General features: G+C 32.6%; 1 protein-coding gene and 1 long non-coding RNA gene across 2 annotated transcripts; one reads left to right on the top strand and one right to left on the bottom strand.

The window, feature by feature from the left end:
* Positions 1-634: 634 nt before the first annotated feature.
* LOC116119193 lies at positions 635-2,850 on the bottom strand. The gene is made up of 3 exons (XR_004126339.1): positions 2,730-2,850; positions 1,993-2,051; positions 635-1,046 (listed from the first exon to the last, which is right to left on the bottom strand). It is a non-coding gene; the product is annotated as an uncharacterized LOC116119193 (long non-coding RNA).
* A 5,263-nt stretch (positions 2,851-8,113) lies between these two features.
* On the top strand, positions 8,114-17,033 carry LOC116119186 (protein NRT1/ PTR FAMILY 5.10-like). Its single transcript, XM_031405134.1, is given in 7 exon segments — positions 8,114-8,614; positions 15,090-15,211; positions 15,213-15,271; positions 15,676-15,739; positions 15,894-16,176; positions 16,749-16,762; positions 16,850-17,033. Coding segments are annotated over 7 exon segments (1,200 nt in total). The 5' UTR covers positions 8,114-8,140.
* Positions 17,034-19,044: the final 2,011 nt, after the last annotated feature.

Consider the following 19,044-nt stretch of genomic DNA (forward strand, 5'->3'; position numbering starts at 1 on the left):
ATTCATATATTTATCATAAATCTTCCTTACAGATGCTTCTGCAAATTTTCAATCCCAACGATCAAGTTGCAACTATAATTAATTAAATTTCAGGGAATTAAATTAAAGAACAAAATCCCATTGCCCTCGCTTTAACACTGACTTAAAAGACAGTCAAATCCCCACTAATATTGACTAACATCTTAAAAATCATAATCCTCCTCTAAAATTCACCAAAAACTCCATTAAAATTCGAAGACCTATTACCAGTCTCCCTAATCGTTAAAACAACTCCTAGAAATTCATAATTTCATCATAAATAATCATCCTAATCGCCTGCTTCCGCCTATTTTTCAGTCCAAACAATCCATGTCCACATATAATTAGATAATACTTTGAGGAATACCTCCTGTAAAATTCACCACTAACCTTATCAACTAAAAACTCCATAAAAAAATCAAAAATCTATAGCAAATAACCCTGAAATAGCTATAAACCTTCTTGAAAATTATCCTTTTTAGAAGGCAAGGCTCTCAACCTTGAGGTCATGGGTTCAAATCCAGGGTAAGTAAGAACATTGCCCGACGGTCAACGGAGTTATTTTTTAAACACTTCATATTCAGCACTTTTGATTTAATACAATTAAGATATGGTATGCTACAAGTAAATATCTGCACAAAAATGAGTACAGATATTTACGATGAGTGAGTTTAATTCAATTCATATAATGTCTATCAGAGGCTAGAGGATATGTATCTCAAGTACACCAATAAGTAGATATCAGAGGATTAATGTATAATCCCCAAAAAAAAAAGGATTGATGTGCCCATTCACAGAAATTTTGGAGAAGAATTGTGTCTAATATGATATATCATATCTTGCTATAGAGAATGCAGAGAAGTTGTAGCCTTCAAAACTCATATTTCACATGCTTTCTAGTACCAGACCTGGTCTTTTCTTGATTCATAAAATGGAACTGCCCCTGTTTTCTGTTAAACTTTCCATGTCAAAACTGCATTTGACCACCTCTACAGTTTCACTGCCAGCCAGAGTCGATTGAGCATAATCTGGAGAAGTTCTAATGCAGAATTGTCAATTAACCATATACATAAACCATAAAAATATACTTCCATACAAATTTGAAAAAAAGTGCATATTACCCAATCATTCAAGTGAAATATGTCAATTAGGGAAGCAAAATGACAAGACAACAACCAATTTCTATAAGAGATGAGGATTTGCAAAATTAGAACAAATTTGTAAGGGGTTTTCAGTTCAAACAATCATCAGCATATTAAAGTGCCAACTGTGGTTCATGGGGAATTCAATCTTACATTCTCCAAAACAATAGGGTTATCATATAAGGATTCTAATAAAATTACATACAAAAGATATGAGATCTAAGGAATTGAAGCAGCCCCCAACAAACGCAAGCCATAAAAGAAAGTCCAAGTCTAAAAAGATTCGAAGATAAAAGCAATCCCAGATGCTCTAGGAAACATATACATAGAAATTTCATGAACCAGAGAACCATGTTGACGATTAGCAGAACATGTCACATAGCTTCGCTAAATTAAGCCAGTGAAACCACAAACCATACCCGCTTTCAATCAAAGATACCAAGCATTTATGTGAATTGCTCTACCCAAACAATCAAAAAATATTTCACTACATCTTAACAGTTTATCGACACCCTGAAACAAGTCGAGCATTGGCAGAATACACAAACATATGACTGACAAAAAAGTACACAGAAGCAGATATGAACACTGCAGAACACCCAGCCTTCATCCAGCAACAAACTAGTAAAAACCCACTGGACCCACATCAGAAAATGAGGTAATGAAGACATAAATTAAAGTTGGCTAAGCAAATAAGCAAGAAGAAAGATCATAAACATGGAGATATTTTTCACATAGCATTCTCTTAGCAAGTATATCATCAAAGTAATGGTGAAGAGCCTCCAATTACAACCTTGGCAAGAATATAAAAAGGAGAAGGTTTTAGTCTTACAGAGTTTTAGTCTTACAGAGTATCTCTATTGACCAACTAAGATGCTGTGCACTGCAGACCTGGGAACAGACAAAGCCAGAAAAAAGGTCACAAAGATGGTGGTATTCATCATATGAACTAGTTTGTTACTCCTAACACATAGTCCATAGAACACCAAACTAAATTACCTACAACAAATTAAATTAATCAAAACATAAATTAATAACAACAACAACAATAAATTAAATTAAAAGCTGTGCTAACGGTCCAGAAACATTATCGATATGTTATGTTTCCTGCGATTATCTTCCTCATCGGCATCTTTTCTCCATTGTCTATTTTCCAAAACTGGTGAGCCCAGGGTAAAGTTCCGGCATCGTTGCCGGACCAGCATTGTAATATTCTCCTACCACAGAACTTTTTAGTTATTTTTTTTTTAATAAAAATTGTAAGTTCAGGTCTTTGCTGGTCCTGTATCGTTACTGGACTAGAATTCTCATACTCTCCAAATGAAGAAATGAGAACGGGCAAAAATTAACGGTAAAAACACAGTGTGAGCTAGTAATAATCTTTCTCATAAGAATTGAGGGAGATTCGGCCCAACCAGTCTAGTTTCATTTCATATTTAGCAAAAATTCCAAAAAATTTCTAGCCCTAGGATCTAGAAACCAAAGGGATGAGCTGTGTCCGTAACGTTACGGAGCCAGCAGGCGAAGATGAGTCAAAGAAAGGACGGAGAGAGTCGAGATCATACGCACCTATGTAGACGTTGCAGCGAGAATTGCCGGACATTGCTGGAGTTGGAGACGAAATGACGACGGATTGGGAGTTGTTAGAATAAGTGAAGAGGAAAAGATAAGGAGAGGGTGCCATTGGCCAATGAAGAGATTTATTTGTGTGTGGTGTCTCTCTTATTTATATAGAAGAGACAGCGAATTGAGGAGTGAAACGTGGTGATCAAATGAATGTTGTGTTTCAAGTGAGGGTAAGATGGTCATTTCGAGTTCTGTTGATGGCTTACTTGTGTCTTGTGCTCCCTTATTTTACATGCATTTGTTCTATAGTGTAGAATATTATCTAATTAAATAATTAGGAATTTTTTTTTTGGATAATTTAATTAAAATAGAGCTTATATAAATAAAGCTGTATAAAAATTATTGATTAATTTGATGGATAAATATAAAAGAAATTTTAATTTCAACTTATTTGTAAAACATGAACATGATATAGGATTATTTTAAAATTTTAAATATATATTTAATTAACAGAAAAAAATTAATTCACCTTTTTTTTTAGGGTAAAAATGAAAAAAATTTAATTTCTAATTGAATTTATATCTACTAGTAAACATTGTCCACGCGTTAAAAATCGATAACAAGTTAGACTTCAATTACAAGTCTACTATTAAGACAGTCAATATAAACTGATTTCTTACCAGAGGGAGGAGCTCTCCCCCTTTTGCCCCCTCACTCCTTATCACCTTCACATCCTTACGTAAGCCCAAAAGAAAAAAGGGTGGAGGAATCACCTCTACACCGCACACATGTAATCAGCTAGGGGGAGGGAGAGTGACTCTCTATAACCAATCAATGGCTCAAAGAGAAGTATACCCTTAACCAATAACATGATAGAGGGTGTAGGCTTGGGAATCATCTGCCGAACCTCTTTAAAAATCTTTTCTCACTTCATACTCCCTTCAATTATTTTATAGATCCGTCAAGATCGTTCGAGTCTCCATGGTTGTTACGGATATTCGTAACAACAACTCTTTTCTATCCATCTCTTTTTATCCCCCATAATTTATAAAATTGATTAAGATATGTTGCATGTGCTAGAGTCAAACGGTCATTAGCTAGTGGGGGACTTCTAGGTGATTATGTTACTTATGGTAAACCTCAGGGAGGAAACTACCCTTATTATAATCTTTAATTTCAAATATATCATCAACGATTTTATGGCTTTAGTTAACAAAATAATAAGGGATATGAAATTTCATTAATATCATCCTTTTAAATAGCCAATAAAAACACTTTTCTACTATGCAAGGTTATCTAATGTGACATTTACTAGATAAATATAGTTAGTATTTTCTATCATTTGAGCAATTAGCAGAATGCATATATATCAATACGTTATACAGTAGAACCTCTCTATAGTTATAATGGTAGAATTAATTAATTTTATTACTGTGGGAAGATTATAACTTAATAAAGATGTAGTTACAAAAATTTCTTATTTTATAATTCATGTTTTAGTAATACAATATTAGGATTTTAATTCATGTTTTAATAGTATTAGGATTTCACTACAGCGTTTCAATTGTCTACTTTTGAAACAGATAGAAGATCGTGTATTGGAACTAGCAAAGATAAGTGTTCTCGATGGAATTGTGAATGTAATTGTTGCATGGTCAATTGATATGAAGTCATAGACAATTGTCAATCGTTTTAAGCATTATAAAATTAGGACTCCCAATGTCGACGAATTGCAAGTTACAAATAAAATGGATGAAGAGAATCAATGAGTCATTATAGAATTGAGTGATCAGATTCGACAACTTTACTTCACTAATTAAATAGATGTTATAACTGAAAAAGAAGTCATTGCTACAATTAAACAAGAAGAGAAAGGAAATAACCATGAGTATGATAGTACAGAAATACAAAAAGCTTCAGGCCAAGAAGCTCTGAACATGTTTGAGAAGCTAGAAATATTTTGGCTTCAACAAGAAGATGTACATGCTAACAAATAATATACCCACTAGTTAAAAGATGTCGTAATAACTCTAAAGCATAAATTATTGTTCCAAACAATTTTAAATAAATATTTTATTTCATTTTAAACATTTAATGTAATATAACATATTTTTTTTTTATAATATATAGACAATTATTACTATATGAAGGCAACTTAGAAAAATTATAACTTATTACAATGTGAAGTTTATTCTTATTTATAACTATTCTAAATTGGGAATAAATTTTTTTATGACTATGTAGAGTTTATTTTTATATAGAATATTACTATAGAGATGTTTTACTATACATAAATATAATAATGTAATTTTATATATATATAAAAGAAATAAGCACCATTGTATTACAATCAGGATGAAAATTTTAATAAAGATGAACAATAATATTTCACATTCTATAATATGGATATTTATACGGGCGAGAACATAATTTAACGAGAACTACGGAAACTTAAGAAACCAATTGATTTCCTATAATAAAAACAACCAAGCATCTTCTTGAGAAAGAGTAAATTACTAATCTTTGCTGGGGTAACGTAATCAAAATGGTCTGACTTCAAAAAAAAACAAATTTATAGTATTCATATTCCATGTTTGACAAGAAATAGACATCAAAATCTATGGTTGCAAAAATAGGGTCCGATCCTATAAGATTGAAGCCACTAACAATCTACTGCTGCACACATACAAAGAAACTGGCGTGAAGCGAACAGGAAACACCGGGATGATGTTTGCCGCAGGTACTCTAACACTCAAGTCAGTAAAGAAAATGGAGACTTTTTAGTGAGGGTTGAGGGAAAGGAAGAGTTACCAATAGAGGTGGAACAAATGGGTCGGGTTAGGCGGGTCAACCCTAACCCAGCGCGCATTAAAGAGGGTTCAACCCAGACCGCCAATAAGGCGGGCCGGGTTGAACCCAACCTGCATGCAACCCCTGGGCAGGCCGGGTTGATATATGGTAACCTGACGACCCGTGGGTTGCTATTTTGTCTTTTTTGGAGAAGGCCCGCCAACCCGACAGGTTGACCCGCAGGTTGGCTGTTGCAAACAGCGGCCAACCCGTCGAGTTGACCCCCGGGTTGGCAACAGTCAGCCTGGAAGGTTGGCCGAAAAATAATAAAAAAAAATTAATTTTTTTTCGAATACCCCTTTTACCCTTGAAATATAGCCGTTTTATAGTAGTTGGAGGGTCTTTTTCGTCATTTTCTTTTCCCATTTTTTTCTATAAATTGGCCCTAAACTCTCATATTTTCTCACATCTCAAATTCTCTCATTTTCTTTAATCTCTCAATTATTCTCTTTGTTATCAATATGCTCTTATTTTAATTTTTATTAGTTTTTGCAATTTTCAATTCATATTTCCATATTCCAATTCTCCTTCTTTAATTTTTTATTTCTTCTACATCAAATTTTTTTTTAACTACAATGGATAGATATTTCTCTCCCATCAATTTCAATGATGAAGGAAACTACTATTCTAGTCCTAATCCCGCTGAATTTACTAACATAAATGCAGGAGATTTAAATAGTCCCGCTTTCCTAGTCTCAGAATCTGATACACCTCAAAATATATCCGCGATTCCTCCCCATGCTGCTACACCTACAGCTCAGGGTGGTTCTAGAAGTCGTCCTCGTCCAACTTCATCTCAAGCTGAAGTGGGTTCGTCAACTATTGTCAAAATCGAAGATAGACACACATCAGACGTTTGGGTGCATTTCGACAAGTTTTACAAGACAGAAAATGGAGTTCAAGTCAAGAAAGCAAGATGCAAATATTGTAGAAATATTTATAAAGCTGATTCAGGTAATGGTACTAGTACTTTAAAAAGGCATGCTAATAAACATATTGCTCAACATGGAAATAGAGAAACCAATCAAACTCAAATAACTAATATAGGTACTACTTAGCATTATAATTCTGATGTATATAAGGAACAATTAGCTTTATATATTGTTGCAACTGATTAACCTATTAATATGGTTGAAGATAAATATTTTGAAAGATTTATTAAAAATTCATTTTTTCCAGGATTTAAAAGTTATTCTAAAACTGCAACTAGAAATGATTTAATAAAATTGTTTGGGAAAATGAAATTAGAATTAAAAAATAAAATATATAGTTGTCATGTTAGTGTGGCTTTAACTGCCGATATTTGGAGTGGTAGAGCTAAACAAGATTATATTTGTATGACTAGTCATTATTTTGATAACAAATGTAAATTAAATAAATCTTTATTAGGATTTAGATTAATAGATGTGGATCATAGTAGTCAACAAATTTATAATAAAATTGTTGAAGTTTTAGAAGATTATGATATTGTTAATAAAGTGATAAGTTTAACTTTAAATAATGCAAGTGCTAATACTACAGCTATAGATTTTTTTCAAAGTAATTATCTTTTTTATAACAATTTGAAGTTTTTCACCAACGTTATGCATGTCACATTATTAATTTAATTATGAAAAGTGATATGAAAACAATTAAAGAAAATATTGATAGAATTAGGGATTGTTTAGCTTGGATTACAGGTAGTAATAAAAGAAATGCTGAATTTCAAGATGCTTGTATAAAATCAAATATGTCTCCTAAAACTTTTGCATTACACATGCTTGTTAGATGAAATAGTACTTATTTAATGCTTGATTCATGTTTACCTTATGCAAATTTAATTAGTTATTTTGTAGCAAATAATAGAGGTTCTCATTATTTGGTAGAAAATTATTGGCATATAGCTAAAATATTTCATTCTTTTCTTAAATTTTTTTATCAATCCACTTTACAACTTTCTGGTGTGTATTATCTTACTAGTCCATTGGTAATACGTACAATTATAAAAATTTCAGAGTTATTTACAAAAAACAAAAACAATGAAATTTTAAAGGAACCAATAAAGGCAATGGATTTTTTTTTTTTTTTAAATATTGGAAACCCATTCCTTTTCTTTATCGTTTAGGAGCTATTTTTTATCCTATAATTAAAGTAGCAGGTTTAGAAAATGGTTTAGACACATTATCTGAAAATTTACAAAATGAAACATATGCCAATCAACTAGGAGAGGTAAGAGATTGTCTTACAGAGGTATATTTCCAATATGAAAATGTTAGAGTAGATGCTCTAGAGCTAATCAATTATTGTAGAATTGACTTTTTGTAATAATGTTCATTAATCAATAAAAGGCATTTTATTCTATATCGCGTAAATCATTATTATTGCAATATGTATCGATATATGTTCTTAGAATGGTAGAGCCGTGACGAGGGTATCAAGTGTTTCAAATCTTGATAGTGAGAACCCTATGAGTACATATGGTGGCCATTCTAGAAACGTCCGTAGCCCCAGTATTATTCTGAACTAAGGGCACAGATAATACGGTAAGGCTNAGAGCTTTAACCGGGAAACCTGCTGGCATTACAATGCTTCAAAGAATTGGAAGTGGGATGTTTCTATCTATTTTAACCATGGTGATTGCAGGTTTAGTTGAGATGAAACGGCTTAAAACTGCTGAAGAATATGGATTGATTGATAAGCCGAATGTGACAATTCCAATGAGCGTATGTTGGTTGATTCCTCAATATGTCGTAACTGGTGTTTCAGAGGCTCTCACAATGGTTGGTCTTCAGGAATTCTTCTATGATCAAGTTCCTGTTGAATTAAGGAGTGTTGGACTATCTTTATATCTAAGTATTTTTGGTGTTGGCAGCTTTCTTAGCAGCTTTCTAATATCTGTGATTGAGAAAGCAACAAGTGAAGATGGGCACGAAAGCTGGTTCGCTAATAATCTGAACAAGGCACATCTTGATTACTTTTATTGGCTTCTTGCTGGATTCAGTACTGCAGGATTGGCTGTTTACATGTATTTTGCAAACTCATACATTTATAATAACAGGGTAACTTAGTTTTCAAATACGAAATTTATCTGATGTAAAACCTGTTAAAAAATAATAATAAAAATTGTAGGGTCCAGCAATTATCTGTTTACAAGTATGAACAATCCAACCAAAAATTTCAAAATGTATAGGGCCGGTTTGTTACACTTTTTTAAAAATGTTATTTTGAACAAGTGTTTTAAATTGAGTTGAGTTGAACCAAATCGAATTGGATTTTAGTCTGAAAATATGTTTGGTAAAATATCTGAAAATTATATCATAGTTGGATAAAATACTAAACAGTTGTTTGGTACATTTTCTAAAAATTGCTTTTAAGACAAAATAGTTGTTTGGTATTTTTCTAAATATATTTAGATTATTTTTTTTAACCCCTTACATTTGTTAATTTAGCTAAATACTCTCGCAATAAAAGTTTAAAAATTAACAAAAGCACTCTAGCCACCCAATAGGGCAGCCAGTTGCCGACCACTACTACCGGACGGTAGTCGCCAGAAAATGAACAATCTGCTGGATCTGACTGATCATGCATTGATATGGTCGTTTCCGACCAAATCTACCATGGATCTGGTCAAAAATGGCTAGATCTACGGCCAAATCTCGCCTAGAATCTGGTTGGTCTGGCCAAATATAGCCAAATCAGCACACGACCAGCCAGATCTTACTGGTCATGCGTCGTCCTGACTGTGTCAGTTAGTGGCAACGACGGTGACTAATGGCTGACGGTGGTTACTGGCAGGCAGATTAATTTTCAGTTGGAAGGAGAGAAAATGAGAAGAAGAGAAAGAAAAATGTTTTCAGTTGAATAGAGTGAGATAATTTGAAAACAAGTCACACTCTCTTTTTTATTTTTAAACAAAAAATTTTATATAAGGTGGATTAATTTTTAGATTAGATTGACCAAATAAGTAAAAAAACACTTATCTTAATTTTTAATCCAAATAAAATAAGAGAATAATGATCTATAATAGTATAACAAACAGGGGCTATGATACTATTTGAATGGAATTGAAAGCCTAATTCTTGAGTAGGTGGCAGAAGTGTCTGTGAAAATAGTAAATATAATTCAGTCTTAAATAGAATGATATTAATGATGACCTCGGCCCTCGGGCAACAGCTGCAACCATAAAAAAGTAAAAAAATAAAAAATAAAAAACAGATTACATACAATTTGTATTATGTTCAAGTTATTATAATTACTCCAGAAGGATCTAAGTAGTGCTCTGTTTCTTAGTGGCTGGAAGCATTAGAACTCTGTTCCAATAGCCAGATAATAAATGAGTATAAAAAAGTTGAATAAGATCATTTGCAACTGAAATCTGGTCTTGCATAAAGTAAACTAACAAATTACCAAAAGGCAATAATTGTAACCAAATAACCCTTCACAAATTTATAACTAATCAATTGTCTTGTAGTCCTTTTATAGATATGTGCAAATACGAGGAGAAATGGTCGAATACAGATTCAGAAAATAATCACTTAAAAAGAATATAAACAGAATATTTGCCAAAAAAAAAAAAGAGGAATAACATAGACAATTTGTATCTCATTCGGTCAGTTCTAACAATGTTATACGAAACTTTTATACTCATTCTTAGAAGAAATGACAGCCCCAAATGTGCTTAATTTACTACTGTTCAAGTTTCATAACAATAAGTTTCTTCATTTAGTTGCACATAAGCTCAACAACTGCAACTCATTTAATTTTTTTTTTTCTATTTTAACATCGTATGTTTCTTATTGTGTGTGATTTTTCTATTAAGTTTGGAGAAGTCAGAAGCCCGCGAGGATATAGTTCGACCTAGAATCGGTTCGACTCAACACTAGTCTGACCCATCATAAGCTCATAGAGAGATAGCTCGATCCAACACAAACTGGTCGTGACCAACTCTGACAGTTGTTCGACAAATCAGGGATAAGCTCAAATATCAGATATTCGGAAGAGATAAGATTAACAGCAATGATAGTGCGATCTTAACACTCAATGACGGGAATATCGGAATTGTAATTTGAATTTGATTGCAATCCTGATAATTTCTCTCTTTCCTTCATCACAAACTTGTATATAAACTCTCTTCAATGATGAGGTAAGGGTTAGCAAATTATTCTAGGAAAGTTTATTGTTATTCTTGTAATCTATCAAAAACAATAAGATAACGGTGGACGTAGACTCAAGTTCTAACTCGCTAAACCACTTTAAAAATTATTTGTGTCAGTAACATTATTATTGCATTATTACTTTCAATTGATTGTTTATCATTAAATCGCGCATATATCGGTTCCAATTCTTCCAAGGTCAATTGGATTACCCGGGTTGGTGTGATTTTCGTATCAACATTTCTCTCAGCTGGAATATATAAAATTGAAATCAACTCACCATGTTAGAAAATTTTCTCTGACTGAGAAATACAACCCTGAAAATATGTTCTGGGTATGATGGATCGCTTAAGCGATCTGGTGTATTGCTTAACTGATCTGGTACGTCTGGTAATGCAGTAGATAGATCACTTAAGCGATCAGGTATGTAGCATAAGATCGCTTAAGCGATCTACTAAAAGTCTGGTGTATAGGAGCAGATCGCTTAAGCGATCAGTAAATGGCATAAGATCGCTTAAGCGATACACCAGGCCATATAAGCAACTGTGCATATTCTTTTTAAAATATTTGAACCCTTGGTACAACATTTAAGAATATTTTTTTTCTTGCATTATAGGTAGTTGGCTATTATTACACATGGGACAAGTTGTTTTGGGTGTTGAATATTTTGGTGAGTGGGTGGAGGAAGAAAGTAGCTGGAAGTGGATTGGGAAGAGCAAAGAAGTTATACCAATTGTTGTGAGCATAGAAGTTAGTTTTGATGAGTTGATTGATGAAATAATTAGAGGAGGTGATTTGAGTTGCTCGCGTAGTGATATAGTTGTGAAGTATGTTTTAAGCAGAGTTCCTGAACATTATAAGGTACCTCCTACTATATTAAAGTCGGATGAAAGTGTGAAGTTATATATGATTGATGTGGCCGATAATGGTTCGAGCCGATTTTAAGGGTTTCTTTTGTAGAAAAACCGTTCGAAGTTGGTTCAAATGAAGGGGATAACGAGGAAGTAGGCGGAGATTTGTCTGGTTTTAATTTGAACTACGAGGCCATTGATTAGTTAGTTGAAAAATCAAGAGTAGACGGTGAATTAGGTGGTGAGGAGGAGATTGTAAAAGAGGTTAGTGATGGGGGGCAGAATGAAAATTTTGAGGAGAAGGACCCCATAGATGTTCCCAACCCCTAACAAATTTTGTATTCTTCACTTTGTGTCCAAGATGTAACTCATAACCTGTAATCTATAAAGCACGACTGAATTCGAGATCAATTATCACAATTCACCTAAAATTCGTCAATCAAACCAAACACAAACAATTATCCTCAATCATTACTATTTTACAAATTGAACTTCACCCATGAATCTATCATTGTTTAACCACACAATCATTCTTAATTTACTATAACGAATTGCCATTTGCAGGGGAATTGATATTAATAATATTATTAATGTTTATAAATTTATTAATTTAATGTTAAAATTGGTTAAGTGGGTATTTAAATTATACCAATATAATTTTATTGAGAATTAATATTAGAAACATAGTAATTATTGAATTAAAATAAGTGAATGCATACTACAATGTGTAAATTGGATATGTTATATTAATTAAGTGATCATACCTACACTGTAAATTGTAAATGTTATATTATTACAGTAATTATATTATTTAATTATACTGAATACTTATAATTAATAAATTGTTTAATCATCTTAATTAAGTTTATAATATTGTTATATAGATATGTTTATATTAATGTTAATAATCATACCATAAATTTATAATAGAATGTTATAATTAATAAAATTAGAATTAATTTCGGCTAAATATGTGTCAAATTAGTAAATTACTAATGTTGTATAGATATATGCATACTCATTAAGTAACTCATAATTCTGTAATGTTATATGTAACTTATATGACATATCGTATAATAGAAGTATAATGTAATGTTATAATGAAATAAGTATCATACTACAAATCTATAATTAAGTAATATTTTTTCATTAATTAATTTCAAATCATTTAATTATATATACTAATTGTTATAATGGAATGTTATCATTGATAAGTAATCATATTACAAATAGAAAAGTATGATGTTAAATTAATTAAATTTTTAATCGTTAATTAAGTATTGTAATCAGTATAGTAAATTAGTAAATTACTAATGTTTTCGAATGTAATTGTTAATAATTGCATATAATTATGTAATATTAATCACTTTAACTATGTAATGCTATAATTTAAGTAAGTGATCATAATATAATATGAAATTAATAATATATAATTAATTGAGTAAGTTAATTACCTATAACGTAATGTTTAATTAACTGTTTATAAGGTAAGGTGTTATAATTAGTTAAAATTTTATCATAGTTATTAAGTATTGTGCTATGTTACTGTAGCAAATTAGTAATATTACAGTTTAAAACATAAATCATAACTCATACTGCAAGAATTAGTAATTAAGTAATATGTAATGTTTAATTAATTATATAACATATTATAATGTAATGTTAATAGTGAAATTAGACCTATTAAATAATCATACTATAATGTTTAATTGTAATTGATAATTAATTAATGTTTTAATCTTTAATTAAGTTGTGTACTAAAATGTTGTATTATAAGTCAGTAATTAAGTAGTAATTCATTAATGTAATGCCATAATTAATTATACTGATATCATTAGTATAGTTATAAATTATAATTAATTAAGTATTTAAACGTTCGATAATGTTATATTTATTAAGTATGATCTATATTAGTGATAAATTTATAATGTTTAGTCAATTTTATCATATAATAATTAATAATTCTAATTATTTAGATATACTAGAATTGCATAATTGAAGTAAATAACCAAATAATACTTTGACTCAATCAAATATACTATTTTGATTCAAACAAATATTTATTTTAATACATAAAATGTAAAACACTTTTAATTGGATCATAAACTTTTGTCCAATGTCAACTTATTGAGTCCAAACTTTAATATTATGTATTATAATATATGTAAGGACTTTTAATGAGGTTGTAATTTAGTATGTATAAGTATAATTGTATTCGTATATTGATATTAATTAGGTTATTCCTTCAAAAATTTTAATAACTTTTTCTATTTAAATTTTTTTATGTAAACTAATAAGAAACGCCCCCTTATTTACGTTCACAATTTTGACTTATAGATCCAGGTTCCAAAATAGGTTCTAGAAAAGGTTCCACATATAGGTTCCAAACATGTTCCAATATAGGTTCCAAACAACAGTTCCAATAGGTTCCACAAAGGTTTCAAAAAGGTTCCAAAACCGGTTCCAAACAGGTTCCAAACAGGTTCCAAAAACAATTTCAAAAAACAGGTTCCCAAACCGGTACCCTTTTACAGGTTGGGTGTCCGGTTGTCGGTCCTCCGGGGTTAAGAACCGGAACGGAACCGTACAGTATGGTTCCAAAAATTGGAAAGGAACCTGACCCCTACAGTGTCAGTTCTGGGTATGTTTCGATTCGCGTTGGCCCGGTTCTTACCCCGGTTCGGTTCACCGCTACCCGTGCTCACCCCTAAACTTAGGTTACTTTTCTTCTAAAGTTATTTTAGGTCTAACCCGGTATCATATAACAAGTTTGAACCGCTCCTCAACAAACAATAAAAGTAAAAATTTATAAAAGGCCAATTATAAAGAAGAGTATAGGCAGAAATAAGACTTAAGATAATAGAAGACCGGTTTATTCCAATCCATCAACAATAGATTATAAAGTATGCTAACCTAACATCATGAACTGATACAAAATTGGATGTGCTATTTTAAATGGTATGGGCAAAAATAGGAAAGCGTTTTGCGAAGTATGTGGGGGAATATTCTTTAGAATAAGATGTCATATCACAGAATAAGATCTTCTTCTAAGGTGCTTTTTATCCTCTAAACAGGAAAAATGTTCAATCGTTTCTATTTATTCGGTGTTTTCTACATTAATATCTAAGCATGAAAAAAAAAAAAAAAAAAATGGTTTTATATAAAAGTGCATGTTTTGGGAATATTTTGCACAAAGATGTACTTGATATTAAAAAAATATTTTCCTAATATTTTGCAAATCTGAATAGGTGAATAAGGCCAGTTGGGTGAAATTTGCAACGTGTGCCGATCGACACCAAGATAGACTGCATATGAGCAGATTTCTAAATCGTTTAATATATCATGCTAAAGTGATTATATAACGTAATGAATCAATATAATAATTAAACCAATCTAGCCAACGGATAATTGTATATATACTCAAAGTATTCATCAATTCCCCAAACATACTTTGACAAACGAACCAAACGATATGACCATCCCAATCTCTCGTGTAATACAGAACCTTTCTCGAACAAGCCACCGTTGAGGATGCTGACTACAAAGGGCGTCCAGTGTACAGAGCCAGCTCTGGTGGGTGGGATCAGCGTACTTCATTATTGGTGTTAATGGCTGCAGAGTTCGCTTATTATGGAATTGGCTCCAACCTTATACCTATTTGACTGGACATCGGGTCAGTCCACGGCAACTGCGGCAGAGAACGTCAACATCGGTCAGGCCAAGCGTCGTTGCTGCCGTCTTTTAGAGCTTTTTTGTGACTTCTTTTTCTGGACGTTACGGACTATTGTTATGCTTCTGCTATATATTACAAAATGTGTCCCCTTGGGTTATTCTCTCTCACTTTCAAGTTTAAAATTAAGTGACTCGACTTTATCTTTATTTTATTGGTTGAGTTGAGATATATAGAGTATTTAATAGGTCATTTTATAATTATTATAATCTTAATAATATTAAATCATAGACATCTCTGCACATGTGTGTACAATATATTTATGGTCATATAATTTCAAATTTTGCCAACCAATTGACCAATTAAACATCTCTATTAATAGGTGAGATCTTCTTTATTTTAATTTCTATAAAAACATTCATGTTAGTACTCTTTGCAACCTGCAGGGGCTGGGCTTGTTGACTCTATCGGCTATGGTTACCTTCTGTCAGCTCTGGAAAGAATTTCCAAGTAATCTTTCTTCTTCTCTTTAATCTGGTAGCAATTGGACAAGTGGGACACACCAGCACTGCGTTCAGGCTTTTGGTGCAGATCAGTTCGATGGAAAGACCCTGTGGAATGCAAGTGAAAAGTTCATTCTTCAATTGGTGGTAGTTTGGGTTAGGTGCTGGTACCTATTTGCCTACTTGTCTATTCTATTCCAAGAAAGCTTAATTGCTCTTGGATTCGGAATCACCTTGCATGTCAATGGCACTAGCATGCTAGTTTCATTGTCGGAACTAGGACTTATCGCAGGCATAAAGGGAATAGAAAAATCCCTTTTAAGAATTGGGAAAGTCTTTGCTGTTGCAGTCAAGAACTGGAGGCGGACTATGCTCCTGGTTTGGCTCTTAAGTGAAGAAGTGGAAGCTCATGGAAACTTACCTCATGAAATTCTGGGCATTCCAGTAAGCGAAAATTTTTTGAGAATGTTTGTTTCTTTCTTTAACTTTATGTAACTAGTTTTGTATCAATTGAAACTCGGCAGGTTCCTCGATGAGCTCTACTTCCACCGGAGATTCGAGGAATATGGACGCATGAGTAGCATTAGAAGTTGAAGAAGCGAAGCATTTCTCAGGCCTTGTTCCGATATGGTTACAAACTTGGTTTATGCCCTTGTGTTTGCACATCTTCAACTTTCTTTACGACCAAGGAGCTACAATGGACAGGGGTTGCATCAGTTTCCGAATACCAGCCGCTTCACTTCAATCCTTCACCAGCCTTTCCATTGTTCTCACCATGCCATTTATGACTGTGTTTTTGTCCTATAGCAAGAGCTTTAACCGGGAAACCTGCTGGCTTACAATGCTTCAAGAATTGGAAGTGGATGTTTCTATCTATTTTACCATGGTGATTGCAGGTTTAGTTAGATGAAACGGCTAAAACTGTGAAGAATATGGATTGATTGATAAGCCGAAGTGACAATTCCAATGAGCGTATGTTGGTGTGATTCCTCAATATGTCGTAACTGGTGTTTCAGAGGCTCTCACAATGGTTGGTCTTCAGGATCTTCTATGATCAAGTTCCGTTGAATTAAGGAGTGTTGGACTATCTTATATCTAATATTTTTGGTGTTGGCAGCTTTCTTCAGCTTTCTAAATGTGTGATTGAGAAAGCAAAAGTGAAGATGGGCAACGAAAGCTGGTTCGCTAATAATCTGAACAAGGCACATCTTGATTACTTTATTGGCTTCTTGCTGGATCAGTACTGCAGGATTGCTGTTTACATGTATTTGCAAACTCATACATTTATAATAACAGGGTAATTAGTTTTCAAATACGAAATTATCTGATGTAAAACCTGTTAAAAAATAATATAAAATTGTAGGTCCCAATTATCTGTTTACAAGTATGAACAATCCAACCAAAATTTCAAAATTATAGGGCCGTTTTTGTACACTTTTTAAATGTTATTTGACAAGTGTTTAAATTGATTGAGTTTGAACCAAATCGAATTGGATTTTAGTCGAAATATGTTTGGTAAAATATCTGAAAATTATATCATAGTGGATAAAATCTAAACAGTTTGTTTGGTACATTTCTAAAAATTGCTTTTAAGACAAAATAGTTGTTTGGTATTTTTCTAAATATATTTAGTTATTTTTTTACACCCCTTACATTGTTAATTTGCTAAATACTCTCGCAATAAAAGTTTAAAATTAACAAAAGCACTCTAGCCACCCAATAGGGCAACCAGTTGCCCGACCACTACTACCGGACGGTAGTCGCCAGAAATGAACAATCGTGCTGATCTGCATGTCATGCATTGATATGGTCGTTCCGACCAAATCTACCATGGATCTGGTCAAAATGGCTAGATCTACGGCCAAATCTCGCCTAGAATCTGGTTGGTCTGGCCAAATAGCCAAATCAGCACACGACCAGCCAGATCTTACTGGTCATGCTCGTCCTGACTGTGTCAGTTAGTGCAACCGACGTGACTAATGGCTGATCGTGGTTACTGCAGCAATTATTTTCAGTTGGAAGGAGAGAAAATGAAGACCTGGGAACAGACAAAGCCAGAAAAAAGGTCACAAAGATGGTGATATTCATCATATGAATATCATTTCTCCATACTAGCAAATAGCTGCCGGCCTTGTTCTACCAATCCCACATGGCTACAGGCTGTAAGCACTCCTATAAATGTAACCAGTGGCCATCGCAGTCCAGGCCACCATATCCTTTAAAGGCAACCCATCAAACAATACACTAGCAGATTTCATATCTCCGCTCTTGGTATATGCAACAATCAACTCAGTCCAAGAAATCACGTCTTTCTCAGGCATTTCATCAAACACCTTACACCCACAATCTAAAAACCCGTATTATACATACATATCAATCAAGGTATTACCGACATATAGATGAGACACAAAACCCCCGACCAAAATTGTCTGAGCATGCAACTGCCTACCCAAATTCACATCAAGAATCCCACGAATGAGAGCAGGGGTTTCTATATTTCACCGATTCAAATTGGGGAAGAATAGGGTTTGTTTGGGTTTTGGTTTGGAGAAGAAGAAAAGAGCCGTTGGAGTTACTATTGAGGTGTGCAGGAGAAGTTACTCTTATAAGTGGAGGAAATTCTCATGAATCTGACACTCAGTGTTGCAAATAACAATAATTTGATAACACCACTACAGCACGACATGAACATGAACCCAAATCGGGCTGAGCTAGGTTGAGCTTGAGATTTCAACCCATTGGACCTTGCAAAAGCACACCCCAAGTTGGCTTGTGTCTGGCACTGTCCATTCATGTGTCCTTTTTATTTTTTTAAATTTAATTTTATATTAAATTACGTTATATTCATATTCTATTTTAATATTAAAATTATATTTATTTATAATTTTCTTATATACAGTACATACTAATTTGAGTATTACCTCACATCTTTAAATCACTTAATTACGCTTGAGCTTTTATGATTTATGAGAAAATTATTTAAATCAACCCTTTCTTAATTTGAAATAAGTTTGAAAACTTTATAAATATAAAAAAAAGCATTTGAAATAGTTAAAAAAATATTACAAAATGTCAAGAATTGGGAATTAAGATTTAAATGATAACCGTATTTTTAATAAAAAAGTTTTATAAATTTAACATCACATTTTTAACACGTTTAATTAGATGTCCAATTGTTCACCCCAAAAGTTTGATGTTATTTTAAGATTTATCGCTTATGAATTTCACTAGAGTCACATAATCAAATATAGTAACAAGTATCATCATGTATGGACCCAACTATTTATGCGTGACTGCTAGGGACTCGGTCCT

The sequence above is a fragment of the Pistacia vera genome, unplaced genomic scaffold, assembly GCF_008641045.1.
Source record: "Pistacia vera cultivar Batoury unplaced genomic scaffold, PisVer_v2 Contig876, whole genome shotgun sequence".
In the NCBI taxonomy this organism is placed as follows: domain Eukaryota; kingdom Viridiplantae; phylum Streptophyta; class Magnoliopsida; order Sapindales; family Anacardiaceae; genus Pistacia; species Pistacia vera.